The following is a 21,110-nucleotide window of genomic DNA, read 5'->3' on the forward strand; positions in this document are numbered from 1 at the left end:
CGGCTTCGGCAAAAAAAAACCTTCGGTCGAGGTCTATAAACAATGAAAGCTGCATGTCAATCATAAAGCGTTGTGTGATATTCCTATGTCCATTTGTGTTTGTGTTAGCCTTATGGAGAATCTTATATTTTAAATGTTTTTTTTTATTATATTCGACCTGTATTTGGAGAACCTTGAGAATTAATTAGCTTATGTAAAGCATATTAAATAATTTCCTTGTTCATTTTGTTTTGTTTGATTTGTCATACAAAGTGCTGTTTGTAATGTATTGCCATAATATACTCTATTCTAATGTAAGACATTGCTCCAAAAATGGATTATGTTTTGCGCTAACCGACGATATTAATTATTAATTGGGTCTTCCTGATCAATTTACATGCTGTAAAATATATATTATTCAACTGTAAAAAGTCGATCTTTTCGTCGTCATTTTTATGACCATGGCATCCTCCTCAGGAGAAAATTACTACGATGTCGGACTAAAAATTGTCCAAAATCACATTGGACAGTCTTTTTATATCGACTACCCATACCAGTGCAATTCGTGATGAGGTCCTCAAGACGCTTGGGTTGCGGAAGAAGTGGGATAACATAAAGACGTGTCATAACGCTGCAAGAACTGTGAGAGGCTGTCTCTGCAGAACTCCCTTGGATCATCTTTATGTGCAGCGCAATTACATGTTGTCAAATCGGTATCTCCTGGGTTGTTATCACAGTAACCATCCAAATCGCCATATTATGAATAGCCAAACACCACCCAGGAAGTAAGGTTTGATGTTCACTTTCTAGAGCGCTAGATCCAGGTAGGTCTTAAAAGGATTCCTGGGGATACTGCTGCTGAAGCGGTGTGAAGGTACAACGCTAATCCTGTTCTTGGAGTTCGAGCCTACCTATCAATGATTGATAGCAGCATATCACAGAAAAAATATCACCAAAATGTTTCCAATTAAAAAATTTATTGAAGTTGAAAATGTTTTCACTTAATAAATTAATTGATACAATTAACTTTTTAATCAAGATAGAAACATTAAGTTAATTATGTAAATGATTGAAAATTGAAAAATTTTTAATTAAAAAATTAATTGATACAATTACATTTTTAATCAAATTCGGAAGACAAAGTCAGTTAAACAAGTGATGAACATTTTTTATTTTATAATTAAAAATGTATTTCAAACAATCAATTGTTATTCCAAATAAAAACTCTAAGCCAATTCAGAAAGTAATTGAAAATATTTACATTTTTAATTAAAAAATTAATGGGGTTTCCAATCAAAATCAATTGAATTTTTAATTGAATCAATTAAAAAAATAATAATCTGCTAATGAAATCAATTATATTTTTAATCAAGAATTTTTTCTATGCCCAATTAAAACTGTGATTGATACTATCATTTTCGTGATTGAAGACATTTCAATTAAAAAATTAATTGGATCAATTAATTTCGTGATTGAATCAGATTTTTTTTGTGTATACAAAGAATAAAAAATACATACATATATAAAATTAAATTAAACACTAAAGTATTTGAGCTACTTTGAATAAATCGAACTGCAAAGATAAAATGATTTGAAATTTAAATGCAAATTTTTGAGAAAAGGCTATTAAAAAAAATTAAATTAAAATGTCACTATTTTTATAATAAAAATTAATTTTAAAATTGTTTGGTAATTTATTTCATTACTTATTCTTTTTATGTTTTAGCTGGAATCATGTTTACCTCGCCCAGAAATTCTTTCTGGTTACTCATCCTTGTTGGACGGACATATTATTCACAGTGTTTGGCTTCAGATAGATCCAGAACCCCAAAATATACCTGGAAATATTACAGAACACAGTGGTGATGCTCTCTGCATCGCTCGAGCTAAGAATTTTGAATGTATAGTCCGCAATTTAAAAACTTTATTTGAAGAAGAATTAGGACAGACCATTCTAGTTCTACCTGATTGCTATATATTAGGATATGGGCCAGAATCTAAGCAAGGGTTGGAACAAATGAAAATCTTGCTCACACTACTTTTGGGGGCCGCGGTACAATGTCCCAATAAAGAGCTTTTTATTGCCCGAATAAAAGAATTGGATTTAGAAACACAACATGCCATTGTTGAACTTATTAAACAGGTTAACATAGAATGTTAGCTCAAATGTAGTGTTATATTAACAATTATTGTCTTCTATTTAAGGTGACTGATAATCACAGTCTGGTGCTTACTGAAGAATCATTGGGCTTGTTGACACCGCAGGCAATGTACAACCATATATTACGTCTAACAAAGGAGCGAGATAATATGTATCTCAAATGGATATCGTCAGTGTGCACCGATCGTGAAGCAAATACATCAGAATGTACAGAAAACACATCAAATTTGACAATGTCTCCATCCAGTGGGAAAACCTCAACTCCAATCTCGTCCTCATCTAATGCGGAAAATAATCACATGGCAGTTGAATTGGCAGATTTAAAATCTAAATTGCGAAAACTGCGTCAAGAATTGTAAATATTCAAAATCAATTTTACAGCACGATGGGGAAGTTTCTTGATATCAATGAGTACAATCCAAATGAGTTTTCGTCTCTTATTATGATTTTTCAATTCTTTCCAAACAAATAGAAAGAATAAGACCAATTTTCTCATATTGGAACACAAAGCAAAGCATGAAATATATGCATACGGTTACAGACATACTCAAAAATTTAAGAAAGAGTAGAGGCAAGTGAAACGTAATAGATTTGATTCATACTATTGCTGGTCTTTAACGAATTGCATTTAATGTCGGTACGACTTTAAGTTGATACGTCTTTAACTGCAAATTGCATTTGAGTCCTTTTTGGAGCCGAATCGTAATGACTTATTTTACACACTGTTGGTCCCATTATAAAGAAGATAATACAAATGTTATTTTTCTTCGCTACATCATACTGAGGATACATTCACTGATTATATTCACTCCAAAATTATTTGCTAAATAAGGCTTGTACAAAGTCAACATTGGATTTCACGTTTATCGTATATGATTTCCTTTATAATGTCCGAAAAATACTAATATAATTTTCTAAAAAACAAACCTTTTACTTTAAAGATGAAGTTTTGAAATAAACTTGGCGAACATATTCAAACATAACAGTTTTAGAAACCCACAGTAATGTTAAATCCATTTCTGAGCTTTTCAGCAGCAGTATCACCGAGAAAAATCTAACATAGGTCTGCACTCATTGATATGAGAATACATATATATATATATATATATATATACATATATATATATATATATATATATATATATATATATATATATATATATATATATATATATATATATATATATATATATATATATATATATATATATATATATATATATATATATATATATATATATATATATATATATATATATATATATATATATATATATATATATATATATATATATATATATATATATATATATATATATATATATATATATATATATATATATATATATATATATATATATATATATATATATATATATATATATATATATATATATATATATATATATATATATATATATATATATATATATATATATATATATATATATATATATATATATATATATATATATATATATATATATATATATATATATATATATATATATATATATATATATATATATATATATATATATATATATATATATATATATATATATATATATATATATATATATATATATATATATATATATATATATATATATATATATATATATATATATATATATATATATATATATATATATATATATATATATATATATATATATATTAAAATTATTCAAAAATTAAAAACATATCTTAACTTATGTTTTGCAATTACTTTATATAATTTAATAATTATTTTGTTTTCAAATACGCAGAGAAGAAAAATCAGAAAGTCAGTTAGAACTTCGAGAAGAATTGGAGCACAAAAATGCTCAATACGAAAAACTACGTCTTGAGGTAAGCATTTCAGTAATTTCGAATAATATTTGTATTTAATAGTGAATATTTCTGTCTTTTATTAATAATTTAGAGTCAGGAATGGTATAATGAAGCAAAAAGGTCTTCAGCCTATCGAGATGAAGTGGACGTTTTAAGAGAACGCACAGAACGAGCTGATCGACTAGAAATAGAGTTGCAAAAATTTAAGGAAAAGTTGACTGATTCTGAATTTTATAAGACGCGGGTGGAGGAACTGCGAGAAGACAATCGGATGCTCTTGGAGACGAAGTAATTTTAATTTTGAATATGTTTTGCAAAAGTTTACTTATAATATAATTTTTATTTTGAATTTTTAGGGAAATGTTAGAGGAACAGCTTCAACGTTGGCGCAAACGGTCAGAACATGTCATGACATTGGAATCAGAAATAATCAAATACAAACAAAAGTTGAATGATATGGCTCTTGAAAGAGATACTGATCGCTCAAGATTAGAGGAATTGATTGAGGAAAATACGCAATTACAATTGGTGGCAAAAAATCTAAACACAACGCTAGATATTGACAAATCTTTTTCAGATAACGACGAAGAGTGCAATTCGGGTGACAACAGCTTATCTGAACAGTTAACAAATAACGCTCAGGTAAGTTTCTTTTTTACGAGATGTTACTATTAAAGTCATGCGATGATTTTCACTTGCACCACCAATCTGGTAATTTGAAATCAGTTCACAACTGGTTTCAGTTAACATCCGTCGTTTCCTCTACCCAGTCAGAAAAAAACCATCGGAAAAGCGTTGTAAAAGCGTTGTGAACGGTTGATACACGGTGGGAAAAAGCGTTCTTACAACCCCAAAATGATAACATCATTCCACGGTGTATCGATTGTATTTAACAACGTTTTCAAAGCGTCATATTTTATACGCTTTTCCGATGGTTTAACGAACGCTTTGACAACCCCAAAATGATAACATCGTTATACGGTGTATCGATGGTTTTTACAACCATTAAAAAGCACTGAAAAACAACATTTCATACGTCTTTCCAATTGTTTCTAGAATGCTTTAGGAGGGTTAGAATTATAATTTTACAGTACCTTAAAACCGCTATTGAAACAAAACAAAATTAGTGTTTTACACTTTACAAAGGAACATCAGAAAACTTAACAATTAACAATTACCCCCATTTTCATAAAGCTCCGTTAGTGTTCCGTTAACTAACCAACTTTTGAACCGTATTATGGACGAAATTGTCATCTTGCATATATATTCCATAGCCAGTTAAGATATTTGCAATTTACTTTCTGTTAATTGACAGTTAAAGCATAACGGAGCTACATGAAAATGGTCGTTAATAGGAAAAATACATAACTAAGATTAAGATTGACATTTATAATTGGTAAAAAAAATTATTTTAATATGGTCAAAAATCGCTAAAGTGAAAACTAAATCAGTAAAAAAGGCATAAAAGTATACATATTTGTTGCAGATTTCTTTATATCTTGATGGGGAATAGCACAAAGCAAATTTTCATAAAGTTTGTATTCCTTAAAATGAATTATTAAAGAAAAGTAATCGTGAAAAATTTGTGATTTTAGGGGCTAGTCATATGTCTTTATTATTTCCTATAGGTAATAGTTCAAAATTAACTCTTGGAAAAGTTTTAAGGTACATTAAAAAGAGAATCCTCTACGACACTAAAATGAACTTAACAAAGGGAAAAAGTTATACACAAATGTGCGTATTTCACACAAAACACTTCAGAATTTCTTAAGATTTGTACATTTTACCCCAAATGCACCAAAAGAACATTCTTGCAATACTGAACTCCAATTTTTTCCTTCAAACAATGACATTTTCTTTAAAGGTGGGTATTAAGTTCGAGTTTAGGCGATAAAAACGTCATTTTTTCACGATTACTTTTCTTTAATAATCCATTTTAAGGAATACAAACTTTGTGAAAATTTGCTTTGGGCTTTTCCCCATCAAGTTATAATAAAATTTGCAACAAATATGTATGATTTTGTGCATTTTTCTTACTGATTTAGTTTTCACTTTAGCGATTTAAGCGGCTAAACTCGAAGTTAATACTCACCTTAACATGTGAAAAAAAAGTAATTATGTCTAACAAAATTTCTTCAATTAGTCGATAAATAAGTACTTATATTTGGGTTTTTGGCGTGATGTCAGCGTTTAGTTTAGTTAAAACTTTCTACTCATTTGTAAAATTACCCAAATTGTTGTTCCTAGTGGTTTCACTGTTAATGTACATATTCACTTTATATGATAAAGGAACATTATCCTATTATAAATCAATTCCTATCAACAATAATACCTCCAATACTCATTAAAAACCATTGGACATTGATGGAACATGCATTTCAACGATAATTTTATGGAAAATTTACTATTTAAAAACCGTCAATTAATTTGTTTAGCAAGCGTTGTTTCAACGTTGGGTTCCAACGCTGTTACAACGCTCAATATTTATAACCATCGTAAATTTCTGACTGGGTACTTCTTTGAAGTTAAATACTCTCAAGTGGCTTACCCATCAGGGATGAAAAATCCAAAAACCAAAAAGTAATAAAATTAACACAAAAAAGTACTTTTTTATACCAAATGGTAGTTTTTTTATAACAATTTTGTTTATGATTTTTAAAATTAAAATAATAAAATTGAATGTGAATATGACATTAATACCTAGCAATACAAATAATTAGGTACATTTATTTGTCCATTAATATCCATAAAATTATATGTTAATAAAATTTAAAATATGTGACCAAAACAGATGACACATTTTAAACCATATATGACACAAAAAATCCCGATGTATCAGGCTCTCTTAGACTATTCAGTGAATTCCCAATAAACACAAACGTTTGAAAAATGCTAAATTTCAACAATTTTTCAAACATCTTTTCAAAGCATTAGGGTAAGATTCAAGTTGACAAATTGTTGAGAAAATCTCGTTCTCAACAAAATACCGACATTACCCTCAACAGTGAAATTCAACACATTAGCAATAATATCTCAAGTGTTATCCTGAAATTGAATTGATTTAATTTTTCATATTGACGTACCAATTATTATAAACTATTTGAAACAGTTCCAGTTAATTTTCCACCATTTTTTCATCGGTCAGCTTTTTAATGTTTTCAAGAACGTAGAATCCATAATTTTAGTTTTCTGCAAAGAGATATACATTTAGTGACTTCCTTAAAGTTTTATTTCATTTTTTATTTTCACTTACCTATTTTAATATATTATTTGGTTATTTGACTAAAATTTTCCATTTTTTTTATTTCTTGCAATTGACCACAAACTTCGTTGCACAAATAAGTATTGACACGGGTTTTTCGTTGCATTTTAGGGTAGTGTTTTATCAAAGTTTTCTCATATTATCTTAAACACCTTTTCAAAGATTTCGTCAACATTTTGGCAAATTGGAAGTAATTCGCAAACAATTTGAAGATGTATTGAAGATGAGCTATTTCAAGTCAAGTTGAATTTATGTTGAAAATTATATTTACCATCAAACTGAAAAGTTGTTGCATTTGAAAAACGCTCATCCTGTGTTTATTGGGTTGTGATACCACAGTGATGAACTTCTGGCAACACTAAGTCTGAGTAGTAGTGTGGATATTTCGCAGCTGATCGTTCACTAATTTATTTGCTTTTTTAATTGTTAATAACAAAACCTGAACATCTTTTACATTTTTGTGGAATTAGTCTTAAATTGCTGCAAAGATCAGTTCAACAAAACTTGAGTACTGATTGCGTAACCTTGCTGTGTTCCCTGCATTTTTATTGCCGGCTTTCTTTTTGGCGTATAACTGTTGCTGCTGCTTGGGTTTTCTGTGAGTTTATCATGGCATCCAAACCTGTCGCTTGCCAAACTTGTAATGATTCTATCACTAAGACTCAAGGTAGTATTGAATGTAGAATCTGTGCCAACTGGACACATGCGTCCTGTGCTCGACTAACAGATAAGGATTTATGTGCACTGAAATCCATGAAGTCCTGCGTTTTTATTTGCGTTGTGTGTGAACCGAACATCAACAGCAATCGCAGTGGAGGAGATTGCATAATGGAAGAGATAAGGACACTTAACCTCAAATTTGATGCATTTATTGCTGAAAACAAATCTGAACTTACATCTATTAGAACAACGTTAGAAGTAGTGGATAGTCGTTTTACCGAAACGAAGAAAGATATTGCAAAGTTGGATGAGCGTGTTTCAAAAATCGAAAATTGGACATCTTCAAAAATTACATCCTTGGAAGTTGTAAATAATTCGTTGCACCGCAAACTCAATCGTTCTGATTTACTTATAAGTGGCTTACCAGATGGCTTAGATGATCTCGTGACTCCTGTTGTTGCAAAACTCGCAAACTTCGTGTTTGTGATCTGTTAACTGGTGAAGGAAATGATGTTGTCAGTAGAGTTTACCTAAACGACCATTTTACTCCAGCTGCCAGTTATCTTAACAGTATTTGTACGAAACTACGTCGAAAAAACATAATTATGAAGTACAAAATTTTGAACGGGGATAATGTAAGGGCGAAGCTCTTTTCCTGATGGTAGTGAACCTGTACAAGATACCCAAAAATGCGTTGTGCTTCTTAATGGACCGAATGGTGTCAATCATACATAAGTATTTTCTCGTTTTTATTCATGCGTCCTTTTCATAGCTTTTATATTCCTTTATAACTATTTCTTATAATTGGTACAGTATTATTTGCCTTAAGACTACTTGTTTGAAGTTTTGCATTTAATATAATTTAATTGAATTGAATACACTATAAATCTCATTTTTATGTTACGATTACGATTCAAATGAAATAAAAAAAAAAAAAAAAAAAAAAAAACAATTTATTTTAATGAATTTCAGATGCGATATGATTTGTGAATTAATTTTAGCATTCTATTTTTGGTTCCCAGCCATGATTTCACAATTTGAATTTGATGTCTTTTAATGGTAATCTTGGTCCTATCATATACGGCAGCTCCTATTTTAAATCTGTATTATTGCCATTTAATGATCAGTTGAACATTGCTCATTTGAATTGTAGGAGTATAAAGGTGTTGAAGCTTGACGAACTTAGAGGTTTTCTTAAGGATGGGACGTTTGGTCTATTTGCAGTTTCGGAATCGCGGCTTTCTAGTGAGATCTCAAGTAATGCTATCTCTATTCCTGGCTATAAGATCTGTAGGAATGACCGCCAATTCGGTAGTAGAGGAGGTGGGGTATGTATTTATATTGCAAACCATTTACCGTTTCGGGTTGTTTTTAAGTTATCTGAACCCTATTGTGAATCTCTGTTTTTAGAATTTTCTTTTGGTACTAACATTCTGATGTTTGGTGTAGTGTGTCTGCCTTCGGGGAATATAGAGCAATTTGAAAGTCACCATTTTGGGTTCTTTTGTAGGTACAACAATATTGTCATGGTTGGTGACTTTAATTGTAATATATTTAATTCTATGCGATCTAACACTCTTCGGTCCTTTTGTGCTAGGACCATTGTTCATAACTCGTTACCCACACATTTCGATATAGGGAGAGGTACTACGTCTCTTATTGACTTTATGTTAGTTAGTGTCATTTCCTTGTGTAATTTCTCAGGTGAGGTTCAATGTCCATCAATTTCTGACCATGTCCTAATTTTTTGGAAGCCTTTCTTATGATTTTTCAAATGGACCTAATTACGTTAAATACAGAGATTATAGAAATATCGACTGGGACGGCCTTTTTATATATTTACAATCTTTTAACTTTGATCTTGTCTTTAATGCTTCTGAAGTGAATGAGAAATGTCTCCATGTGACTTCTCTTATTTGTCGTTTATTTTCTTATGTGTCTGTTGTAAGGAGAAAAATAGTTAGGGATGAGAATCGGATTGAGTCCCGGGGGGTAAAGTTTGCCAGATCCATACGCGATTTGTTGGCGTGTGTATTGCAGATACCGCAATAGGACGAAGTAAGTTATTCGTAAGGCGAAGCGTAGACATTTTTCTGCATTGTTTCGTAATTTGGATAGCTCTGGATTATGGAGTGTTCTTCGTGGTTCAGGATGTGTTGGTGGTGACACCGTATCGACAGACTTGGATGTTGACATTCTTAATAACTATTTTTCAAGTGGATCACCATCTATGGACACTGATATTGATTTTGCGCTTTTGGAAGTTGTTGAGTCATCTTTTTCGTTCCGCTGTGTGAGTGAAACTGAATTTATTGATGAGATGGATAAGGTTAATTCTAAATCGGTCGGTATAGATGGGATTCCCATTAAATTTATTAAGATTGTCTTTCCTTTGGTTTCGGATATTATCTTGGACTTGGTTAATTGTGCTTTAACCTCATCGGAATTCCCTAATGCATGGAAAGTGACACGTGTGGTTCCAATTCCCAAGACTAGAGTGGTATCTGCACCTGAAGATCTCCGCCCGATTTCATCTCCGCCCGATTTCTATTCTACCTGCCATATCAAAGATTTTGAAGTCACAGATTTTAGAGGTAACTTCAAATCTAATTGTTGATTCTCAATTTGCTTTTCAGAAGGGGCTCAGCTCCACTCAATTGCTTCTTAGCCTAACGGATTTGGCCCGTAATGACATTAATGATGGCAAGTTAAGTGTTCTTGTCTTCCTTGACCTTTCAAAGGCCTTTAACTCAATTTGTTTTTCTAGGTTAATAACTAAACTTAGAAATGACTTCAACTTCTCTAGGCCTGCTTGTAAATTGATATTCTCCTACCTGAGCAAAAGGTCGCAATTTGTTGTGTTAAATGGAGCACGATCCAGTCCACTATATCTGACTGCTGGTGTGCCTCAGGGGTCCGTCTTAGGGCCTCTGTTATTTATTCTATATGTGAATGACATTAATCGGGCTATTAGGCTCAAGAGTATGTAGAACATTTATGTTTGCGGATGATGTGTTCTTGCTCTTTGGTGGAAAATACTCTTCACGCGAAATTTTTGAGGACGACATTAACTCATGTTTGGATAGGTTTTTGTGTTGGTCTTCTGACAACTCTTTGACTGTTTCGATCCACTTCATATTCGATCCACTTCATATTCTCCAGCTCCACTGGATTTTTTTTCGGAAATGATTTGTTGATTACCATATCCGATTTGTTGATTACCATAAATGCTTGGTTGTTTTTATCGATAGTGATCTTTCTTTTCGCCATCATATTGATATAATATCCGGTCGAGTTTGCGACGTATATTTGCATCGAATTTATATTTACCTTTACATGTGAGAAGTATGCTGGCACATACTCTTCTCATGTCCCAAGTTTTGTTTGGTATTGAGTTTTTTTTCCTGGACGGCAATGCAGAATCTTAATAGAGTGAAGCTCATTGTCAATATGATCACGCGATTTGTGTACCGCATTCGCCGTAGGCAATCTATATCTCCATCTGTTAAACGCTTTCTAGGTTGTTCCTTCAAGGATTTTGTTGTATGTCGAAACCTTTTAACATTCTACAAGGTTATTGTTAGATCTAGACCCTTGGTTTTGCGACTTTTATTTACTTTCTCACGTTCTACGAGAAATGTGCAAATATTCATTCCTCGAATTAGGAGGAGTATATATTCTAGATCATTTACTGTGAGAATTGCTAGAATGTGCTGCCTCATGAACTGAGGATTTTCTCACATGGTAGCAATGTTTTTCGTGTGAAGCTATATAGGGGCTGAGTGAGTCCCCTATTTATGTATGCTAAATAAAATATCTATGCGAGCGCCAGTCGTACGAGGAATTTAGGGATAGGAAGTGCAGACCCTGTTGAATGAGCAATCGATTAAACGTCTACATTGCTGATTTCACCCGTTATTTCACAGCTAGAAATTTGAGGATATCCGCCACCAAATCCTCAGCCACAATATTCACGGCGGAAATATGCAGGCAGTTGGATATTAGTGCCGATGGCGAAACGATTCCGACTATAAATTACCCCAAGATCTCGGGGTCACATTCGACAAGTCGTTCAAAGCACATGAGGAACACATAGTTAGAGCACCAGAAGCAATGTAACCTAGGCACAGGAACATACAAGTTGTGGTCAACAGTAAGAGTCCTCTCAAATCCCACAGGAACAGGCAAGTTGTGGTCAACAGTAAGAGTCCTCTCAAATCCCGCTACAAGGGACGATGGGATTTCAGTCATTTTTATAAATTTGAAAAACCTATACAAGGCGACAATTTTGAACGAATTTCGTGAAGATAAATTACTGATACCGATACAACATGCATATAATACCACAAGAAGAGAAGCGGGAAAATTTCATGTACCAGGATTTAGAAACAATTACGGAAAGAATTCCCTAAACGTACAGTTGCCAAGAATATTCAATTCAATGCCAGTAGAGATTGTCGAGATACCGAACGTTTTCAGAAGAAAGAAGAAAATAAAAGAGTACCTAATATCAATGCAATGAAGGAATATAATTCCGAATTTATATACTTTTTTATTTATATAAAATATACAAAAAAAAAAAACTTTTGTATCTAAATATCATATTTGTTAAATAATTTATCTAATAGTAGTATATAATAATTTATTCAATAATCCCTGCATACAAGTTTTTAGACTTCGCGGGGCTGAATTAATTTTTGTTGAATCTTATTTGGTTGAATAAATAAAAAAAACTCTCTACCGGCGGGAACCAAGCGATGGGTTCTAGATTATTTGTGCGGACGCCAGTCGTATGTGGAGTTTAGAGACAAAAAGTCAAAACCCTGTAGAGTGAAACAGGGAGTTCCCCAAGGTGGGGTGATATCTCCGACACTATTCAATCTCTACCTGTCCTCTATCGCACACCCTCCTTACGGCGTCGAGATTTCTCTTATGCTGACGACTGTACAATCATGACGTCCGGGCCAAATGTTAATGACATATGCGATCGAATAAACGTCTACCTGGTTGATCTTACCAGTTATTTCACTGCTAGAATTTTGAGGATATATGCCACCAAATCCTCAGCCACACTTTTCACTACATGGACGGCGGAAGTACGCAGGCAGTTGAAAGTAAGAGTCGATGGTGAAATAATTCCGACAGTAAATTATCCCAAGGAAACTTTGTTGACTACATATCAGGCAATTGGTCGGTCAGTGGTAAACTAACATATGCAGCGCCAGTGTGGACACCTCAGACAAGTGATACGAAGTGTAATAACATACAGACCTGTCAGAACGCTTAGAACTGCGACAGGAGGAGACAAAGATTATCCCAGTGCGTAGACACAACCACATGTTGTCAAAGCAGTATCTCCTGGATTGTTATTGATCAAAACCACCGTCTCATGGATACACAACTACGACACAGGAATGTAAGGGTTGATATACATTATTTAGAGCACGAGATGCAGCGCTACAAAAGAGAGCCCCTAGATCAAGCAGCGTACCAGCCAGGTCTGAACTGGATTCACGAGGATACTGTAGCTGAAGGGGTGAGAAGCTACAAGGTTAATCCTGTTCTCGGAATCTGACCACCGCCAATAGCAACAAAGGAAAGAGACTTCCCACGGCAGACTGTGGTAGTTTTGGCCCAACTAAGATCAGTCTAGTACCGCCGCATCAATTCCAATCAGCGATTAATAGGAGCGTAGCTGACGTGTGTCCCTTATGCAACAAAGAGCAACATTGCTCACCTAAACCTACCCGAGTCACCAGTAGACCACTCTGTATACATCCCACCTTAGTCGCAGAGTTCCTTGGTCTGCATACAAGTTGAAGAATCAAAGCGCGTAACAAAAAAAATGGATGAAATCGCAATAAATTGTTACAACATCGATTGGTTTTGCTGGGGACAACCGGAATGGATCATTTAAAAAACAGTGCTGGAAGTGGATAACTTCTATGCGGCAGTGAGTGGTTTGGCACTCTGCAGAACAAAGAGTTACTTTGATCAATAAAAATAGGATCCAAATGGACAAAACGTCTCTACTAATTCCAACACTCTGTTTACCAGGATTATTGTAACGACATGCTTTTGATTTCGTGGCAATGCCCAAAGTCGTTTCTGTAGAATCGCTAACACTTCTCTCTTTTGCAATGTGCATGGACAAATCGCCCATAAATATGAGCATCTTGCATTGATGGGTCTGGACCATAACACATGAGCAGTTACTTTTTTGTATTATTATTTTTTATTTTGAATATAATTCGCCAATGAAACGGCTTTTGGCCAGAATATGTTATAAAAATGTTTAAACAATGTCAACCAATATATTCATCCCTTCTGCCTGCATAAATAGCTTATAGTCAATGTCTTAAATAAGTTTGGCAAACCTAGAACGGAACTAGACTTAAGAACACCTTACACGGTCAGCTAATCCCTACGACAGAGTATTATATATACAAATATTATTGTGAATTATAAACGATTCTAACGATAAAAAATAGTTGTTGTAACAACCCTTTAAAACTAGAAACCAAGTTTGAACCGCTATAAAGTAAATGTATTTGTGTATGGTCTAAAGGGAGCCACCGTGGTGCAATGGTTAGCATGCCCGCCTTGCATACACAAGGTCGTGGGTTCGATTCCTACTTCGACCGAACAACAAAGTTTTTCAGCGGTTTATTATCCCACCTCAGTAATGCTGGTGACATTTCTAGGCTTCTCTAAGAGGTTTTACTGCAATGTGAAACGACGTTCGGACTCGGCTATAAAAATGAGGTCCCTTGTCATTGAGCTTAACATGGAATCGGGCAGTCAGTGATAAGAGATAAGTTTATTTATTTATTTATTGAATCATAAAGTAATATCAAGCCTTCAAGGCCAATAAATATATTACTCTTAGCAAGCACCTGAGTATTAAATAATTCTGTAATAAATCTAATATTTAATGACTATTTTTAGTCTAATACTAAAACTAACGCGGCTCCCCATCCTGCTGTATGCTAAAATGGCATGAAAAGCCGTAGTCGTACTATGTACTTTGCGGAATCCATGTTGATGATTGGTAGCTGGGAGGAGAAGTGTCTCAAGTGTCTTGGCTACTAGTGAGAGGAGGGAAATCGGCCTGAACGATTCACCCTTGCTCGAGTCTTTGTCTGGCTTCAGTAAGCTCCTGAAGCCTTCCCAGTTGGCTTTCTTATGGTTGATAAACGTCCGGCGTTCAGAGGTTATGAAATCGGAGTTGGCGAACTGCTGCAATTATCTCTAATTATCGAGGGGGCATCTTCGTTCACCATGCAAAATGTGGAGTCATCTATCTAATCTGCCAAAGCTATGCCCCTCTGGCCATTACCAAGAAAAACTATTAAAGTTCATGGTGGGCATTAACCCTTATATTGGGGTCATTTGGCGACCCAAGTCATATTTATCATAATCACATTTCTTACTGTTGTGGTTCCAAATCCTTTTTTTAAATAATTCTGCAACTTTTGAACGGATAAAAATATCAACATAATTTTTTGTATGAAGCTGAGGTATTTTCTCCAAGGTTGCTGTCCTGTAAGCGTTGAAATTTGGTCACCTCGGGGGTATGAAATTTTGTTTTAGCTGTCAACTCGCAATTGAACCGATTTCGATTTGCTATATAGAACTTGTAAAGCTCTACAAACAAGTTCGTGTGCGATTATCTTTTACTGTTCGCAAGATATGGGCCCCAAAATTTATTTTTTTACAAAATTTTTGCAAAGTATTTGAACCTTGTATTTGAACCGTTTTTGAGTGGATTCGTAATTTTTGTTCTTAACTTAATTCTACGAATTATAGAAGAAATTATGTGTACACTTGACTGTACTACTAATTAGACTCCTCGTGCAAAATTTCGAGCAAATCTAGGCAAAACTCTGGCTTATGCAGCAACACCGAATTTTGTCAGTATTTTATATGACCCCAGAAGCCAGAAGTTGGAAGGTGGAAATCGGTTCATATTTAGATAGCCCCCATATATATCTATTGTACGATATACACTTACATGGCCACCGGAAACTACTTTTTCACTCCGAGACCACAGTTTTACTCCAATTTACTTGAAATTTTACACAGGTAGCATAATTAACATTCTAGCTACGCATGCCGTTTTTTGGTTGAAATCGGTTCAGATTTAGATATAGCCCCCATATAAACGTACATTTGCAGAAATGCATTATTTTAACCGAGTTAGTGACGTTTAGTGCAAGTTTTCGGCGCATTTGGCTAAGCACGGGTCTAAATATAATACATCGTTGGAAAGGTATTTGAGGGAGCTTTATTTCTATGCAATTGAAAAGAACCAAAAATACGAAAATTTGAAATTTTTTGGGCACGAAAAAATTTTTTGCAAAAATTCGGATTTGCTGGGATTAAAAATATGAATTGAAACCTTAATAACCTGTGAACTAATTGTGATATCATTATGATTTTTATTGACTTTTGCAGGGAAAATTATTTTAAGAAATATTGCTGAATATTCCCAAAATTGGTATCAAAATCCCCAAAATCCTCAAAGTGGGGACATATGTTGAAAAAACGTTATTTTTTGTAATTTGCATATTTCTCAGATCTTTACTGGTAGGATGTTGAAACCTTTTACAGTTAGTGGACACATATTGATTTTTGGAAAAGAGATCGGCTTAACAATCGGTGCTTTGCCAAATGAAAATTGTAGAAAACAATTTTTTTTCTTTTTGAAAAATTGCCGATTTTGGGAGGAGAAGAACTCATATACTACTTGACCAAAATAGTCGATAAAAGCTTAAAACGTATCCTTATTTGGTGTTTTATAAGAAACAAGTAAAAAAAGATTGGGAGAAATCTATAAAAAATATGTTACGACAGAAAGAATGTATGCACATTTCTCCAAAAAAAAATTGTCAAAATTCGATATTTTTTGAAATTCTAATTTGTGGACTTTACAACTTTTAATCTAAAGTACATAGGTACACATTTTTATACCCTTCACCACTACTGTGGTACAGGGTATAATAAGTTTGTGCATTTGTATGTAACGCCCAGAAGGAGTAATCATAGACCAACCTTTTAGTATACGGATCGGCTTAGAATTAAATTCTGAGTCGATTTAGCGATGTCCGTCCGTCTGTATGCCTGTCTGTCTGTCTGTTGATGTATATAGGGTCCTGTTTCGGCTCAAAGACGATCGCTATTGATTTTGTAAAAAATCGGTTCAGATTTAGATATAGCTGCCATATATATTTTTCACCGATCTGGTCATAATTGGCGTGTATATCAACCGATCTTCCTCAAATTCCGTACATCCGAATAATTTATGAGTCTCGAAAAAATATGCAAAATATGAGCCAAATCGGTTCAGATTTAGATATAGCTCCCATATATAGCTTTCGCCCGATTTACACTCATTTGCCCACAGAGGCCAATTTTTAACCCCGATTTAGTTGGAATTTTGCACAGGGAGTAGAATTAGCATTGTAGCTATGCGTGCCACGTTTGGTTGACATCGGTTCAGATTTAGATATAGCTCCCATATATATGTTTTTCCGATTTCGACAAAAATGGTCAAAATACCAACATTTTCCATTTTAAATCGCCACTGCTTAGTCGAAAAGTTGTAAAAATGACTCTAATTTTCCTAAACTAATATATATATCGAGCGATAAATCATAAATAAACTTTTGAGAAGTTTCCTTAAAATTGCTTCAGATTTAAATGTTTCCCATATTTTTTTTACTAAAATTGTGTTCCACCCTAGTGCATTAGCCAATTTAAATTTTGAGTTTATAGATTTTGTAAAAGTCTATCAAATTCTGTCCAAATCGAGTGCTATTTAAATGTATGTATTTGGGACAAAACTTTATATATAGCACCCAACACATTTGACGGATGTTATATGGTATCGAAAATTTAGATCTACAAAGTGGTGCAGGGTATAATATAGTCGTCCCCGCCCGACTTTAGAATTTCCTTACTTGTTTTCTTCTAAAATTCGTAGAATTTTGTAGGAAATGCAGTTAAGAAGGAATTATGAATCCACTCAAGAACGGAACTTCTAGGTTCAAAATACTGACCCCACTTTGCCAAAATTTTGCAAAAAAAATAATTTTTGGGACCCATATATTGCGAGCAGTAAAAGATAATCGCACTTGTAGAGCTTTACAAGTTCTATCCAGCGAAGGAAAATTAATCGAAATCGGATCAAAATTGCGGAGTTGACAGCTAAAACAAAATTTCATACCCCCTACACTGAACGGAAAAACTTCATCAATATGATGATTTTCAACATTAATTTGATGAAATGTTTCTTCGATTTTGAGCTTACAACGGATTTCATCATCGTAATGAAGAATTTTACATCAATTTTTCATCAAATATATTCATCAATTTAATGAAATAATTTCATCATCTTGAAGAAAAAGTGTCATTCAATTGATGTATTTTTTTCTTCCTTTCGATGAAAAACTGTATTCAAATTGATGTCCGATAGTCTTTATACAATGAATATTCTGCATTATTCCAATGAAAGGTATTCATCAAAAGTACGTAATTTATTCATTAAAATTACATTACTTCAATGACTACATTGCATCAAACTAATGTATATTTTACATTTAACCAATGAAACACTGACATCGAACTGAACTTTGATTTCGGCCTTAGAAACTAGTTCTAAATTTTACAATATTCAATATAATTACAAATATTTTAAATGAATTAGGAAATATTATTTTTATCAAAAAATCTTAAAAATATTATTCACTACACTTGCGATTATTAATGGATTATAAATTTCAATATTAACTTAGATTTGTGAATGGAAAAAGTATAAAAAATGTACATATATATATAAGACGTTTTCAGCGTTTCATATAATATTAACATAAATATACTTATAGATGAGAAATCTTTATTGGCCCTATTGGAATATAAGCCATTATTATTCGCTTAAAATGATTAGTATTTTCGAAAAGTGTTTTGTGTTAGCTGATTTAGATTTAAATATTAGTTATTTAATGATATGCATAATTGTACTAATTTTTTTTTTCATAACAAACCTGCGTTTGGCACATCAATTTTATCAAAAACCTGTCTAATGCCAGAATTTTTAACATAGTGTTCCTTCTCAATTAAATTGTACCAATATACTATATCAGTTTGGTTACCCAGTCTAATATTAGTGTGCAGTATTTATGCAGTACTCCGCAGTCCATGTTAATCTAAACGAAATAACAATATATACATGTAGTAAGAATATTAAATTAAGGTGAACGTTTAAATTTAGTTACTTACCAACTGTGCTCCTCGAAATTCTTTATACTGTGGCCAGGCCTAAATATATCACTATGGTTATCGTGTTCGTGAAATATTTGACGTATTCAGTACGTCAATATCCCATCGTCAGATCTGTCGATGCGGTAGGAATTCAGTTTCTCATTCAGAAAAGGGTACTTCACCTAATTTTCCAGGGTGAGAAGTCTCTTCACAGTGCATCTCTATGCTTACTTCTTATGGTATGTACTTCTTGTTTACAATATTTTTTCCAAATCGCTAAACTCGCAGGCCGTTGGAGTTTCTCTTGAAGCCGCAATGTATTTCCATAAATATATGAACGTTTGCAAGATGCCTTTTACAGGAAATTTTTGTGTGAATACGCTGTTACATATCGTATCATTATTTTGGAAACCTTTAAATGTTTGTAAACGCCACAAATATTTTTATATATTACTAAAATTTCTCGAACTATATAGCACTCCGTTTAAGCTTGCAACACTTAAAATATCTCCAATTCGCTAAAGTATTAAAAGTTATTTTATGAACGTGCGATCACAATAAATGTCACTTCACAAATGAATTTATTTATTTTTCAACAAATTCGCATGCAGCAGACATAACGGATTTTCTTTTGTGTGTGTGTTTTAGCACAAACAACTTTGCAACGTAACAAGTATGTCCCATTTGAATATTTTTGTAGTTTTATTTTCTATTTTTCCAAATTTTAATTAAATCATCACTTAAAAAAGTTTATAATAATAAAAATATGTGGAAATAATGTAATTGTTAGAGTTTGTCATATATGGGGGGCGGAAAAATATAAATGAATAACATGTGATGAAAATTTTCTTCAACTTGATTACTGATTTCATTAAATGAATGAAAGATTTTCATCAGAATGATGACCAAAAATTGATGTAAGTTTCTTCAAACAATGTAATTTCTACATCAATTTGATGAAGATTTTTTGATGATTTTGTTTCATTAATTTGATGATGCACTTTTCTTTCAGTGTAGTGACCAACTTTCAACGCCTACAGGTCAGCCCGTTGACCCACTAGGGATCCACAAATGCAAACTTAGAGGAAAACACCTCAGCTTTCATACAAAGAAAAAAATATGTTGATATCTTTATCCGTTCAAAAGTTGCAGAATTATTTAAAAAAAAGCGATTTGGAATTACTGTGTGGTGGAATATAATAAAAAGTTCTTACTACAGCATGAATTCAGTATATGTCAACAATTCATGCACTGAGTAGTGAGAACTTTTAATTATATTCCAACAGTAAGAAATGTGATGATAAATATGACTTGTGTCACCAAATGATCCCAACATAATATAAGGGTTAAATTCTCCTTGCACCAATCGATTTTGCCCACACAACATACAATCAATGTTTGGGTTATAACCTGGAGTATAGCTACCAACCGGCGGTATATACACATTGTTCTATCTCGGCAGTCCCAGACTTGACTGCTATCCCCATCCATTCCATGTAGGGTTCACTTGTGTCTGGCACAAGCGAGATAGGTCTATAATGCACGGAGTGGTGTAATGTGAAAGCCAGGCCACCACCCCACATCCTGTGCGATCCTTGCGTAGTACATTATATCCATCACACTGGCGCAAGCTACAGAAGTCATTCAGCTTCGTCTCTTGGATCGCCGCGACCCTTGCTGTTAGTGAGTTTACAATCTCACTAATCTTACCTCGGAGCCCGTTGCAATTAAATTGCAAAAACGATGCACTTTCCGGAATTGGTTCAATAATCTTTCATTGCCATCTTTATTTCTTACCCTATACTCTTTCTCTTATCGGGTACCAAACACATATTTTTTTACATACATTGCACATCTGATGGATAATTATACCGGTTGAAGCAACGGTTTATTTCCGAGGGGTTTCCTTAAAGTACGGCGTAGATTACGACGTGGAGATTGCTCACATAT

General features: G+C 33.2%; 1 protein-coding gene across 2 annotated transcripts in view; it reads left to right on the top strand.

Moving 5' to 3' along the window:
- The window catches only part of Girdin (protein girdin), a 71,326-nt gene that overhangs the window by 34,765 nt on the left and 15,451 nt on the right, over nt 1–21,110 (top strand). For both annotated transcript variants that reach the window (XM_075304591.1, XM_075304592.1), the window contains exons 2-6: nt 1,706–2,122; nt 2,185–2,495; nt 3,913–3,994; nt 4,068–4,264; nt 4,333–4,618. In XM_075304591.1, the coding sequence (XP_075160706.1) occupies nt 1,706–2,122; nt 2,185–2,495; nt 3,913–3,994; nt 4,068–4,264; nt 4,333–4,618 (1,293 nt within the window). The remainder of the gene's footprint in view (nt 1–1,705; nt 2,123–2,184; nt 2,496–3,912; nt 3,995–4,067; nt 4,265–4,332; nt 4,619–21,110) is intronic.

The sequence above is a fragment of the Haematobia irritans genome, chromosome 4, assembly GCF_050003625.1.
Source record: "Haematobia irritans isolate KBUSLIRL chromosome 4, ASM5000362v1, whole genome shotgun sequence".
Classification (NCBI taxonomy): domain Eukaryota; kingdom Metazoa; phylum Arthropoda; class Insecta; order Diptera; family Muscidae; genus Haematobia; species Haematobia irritans.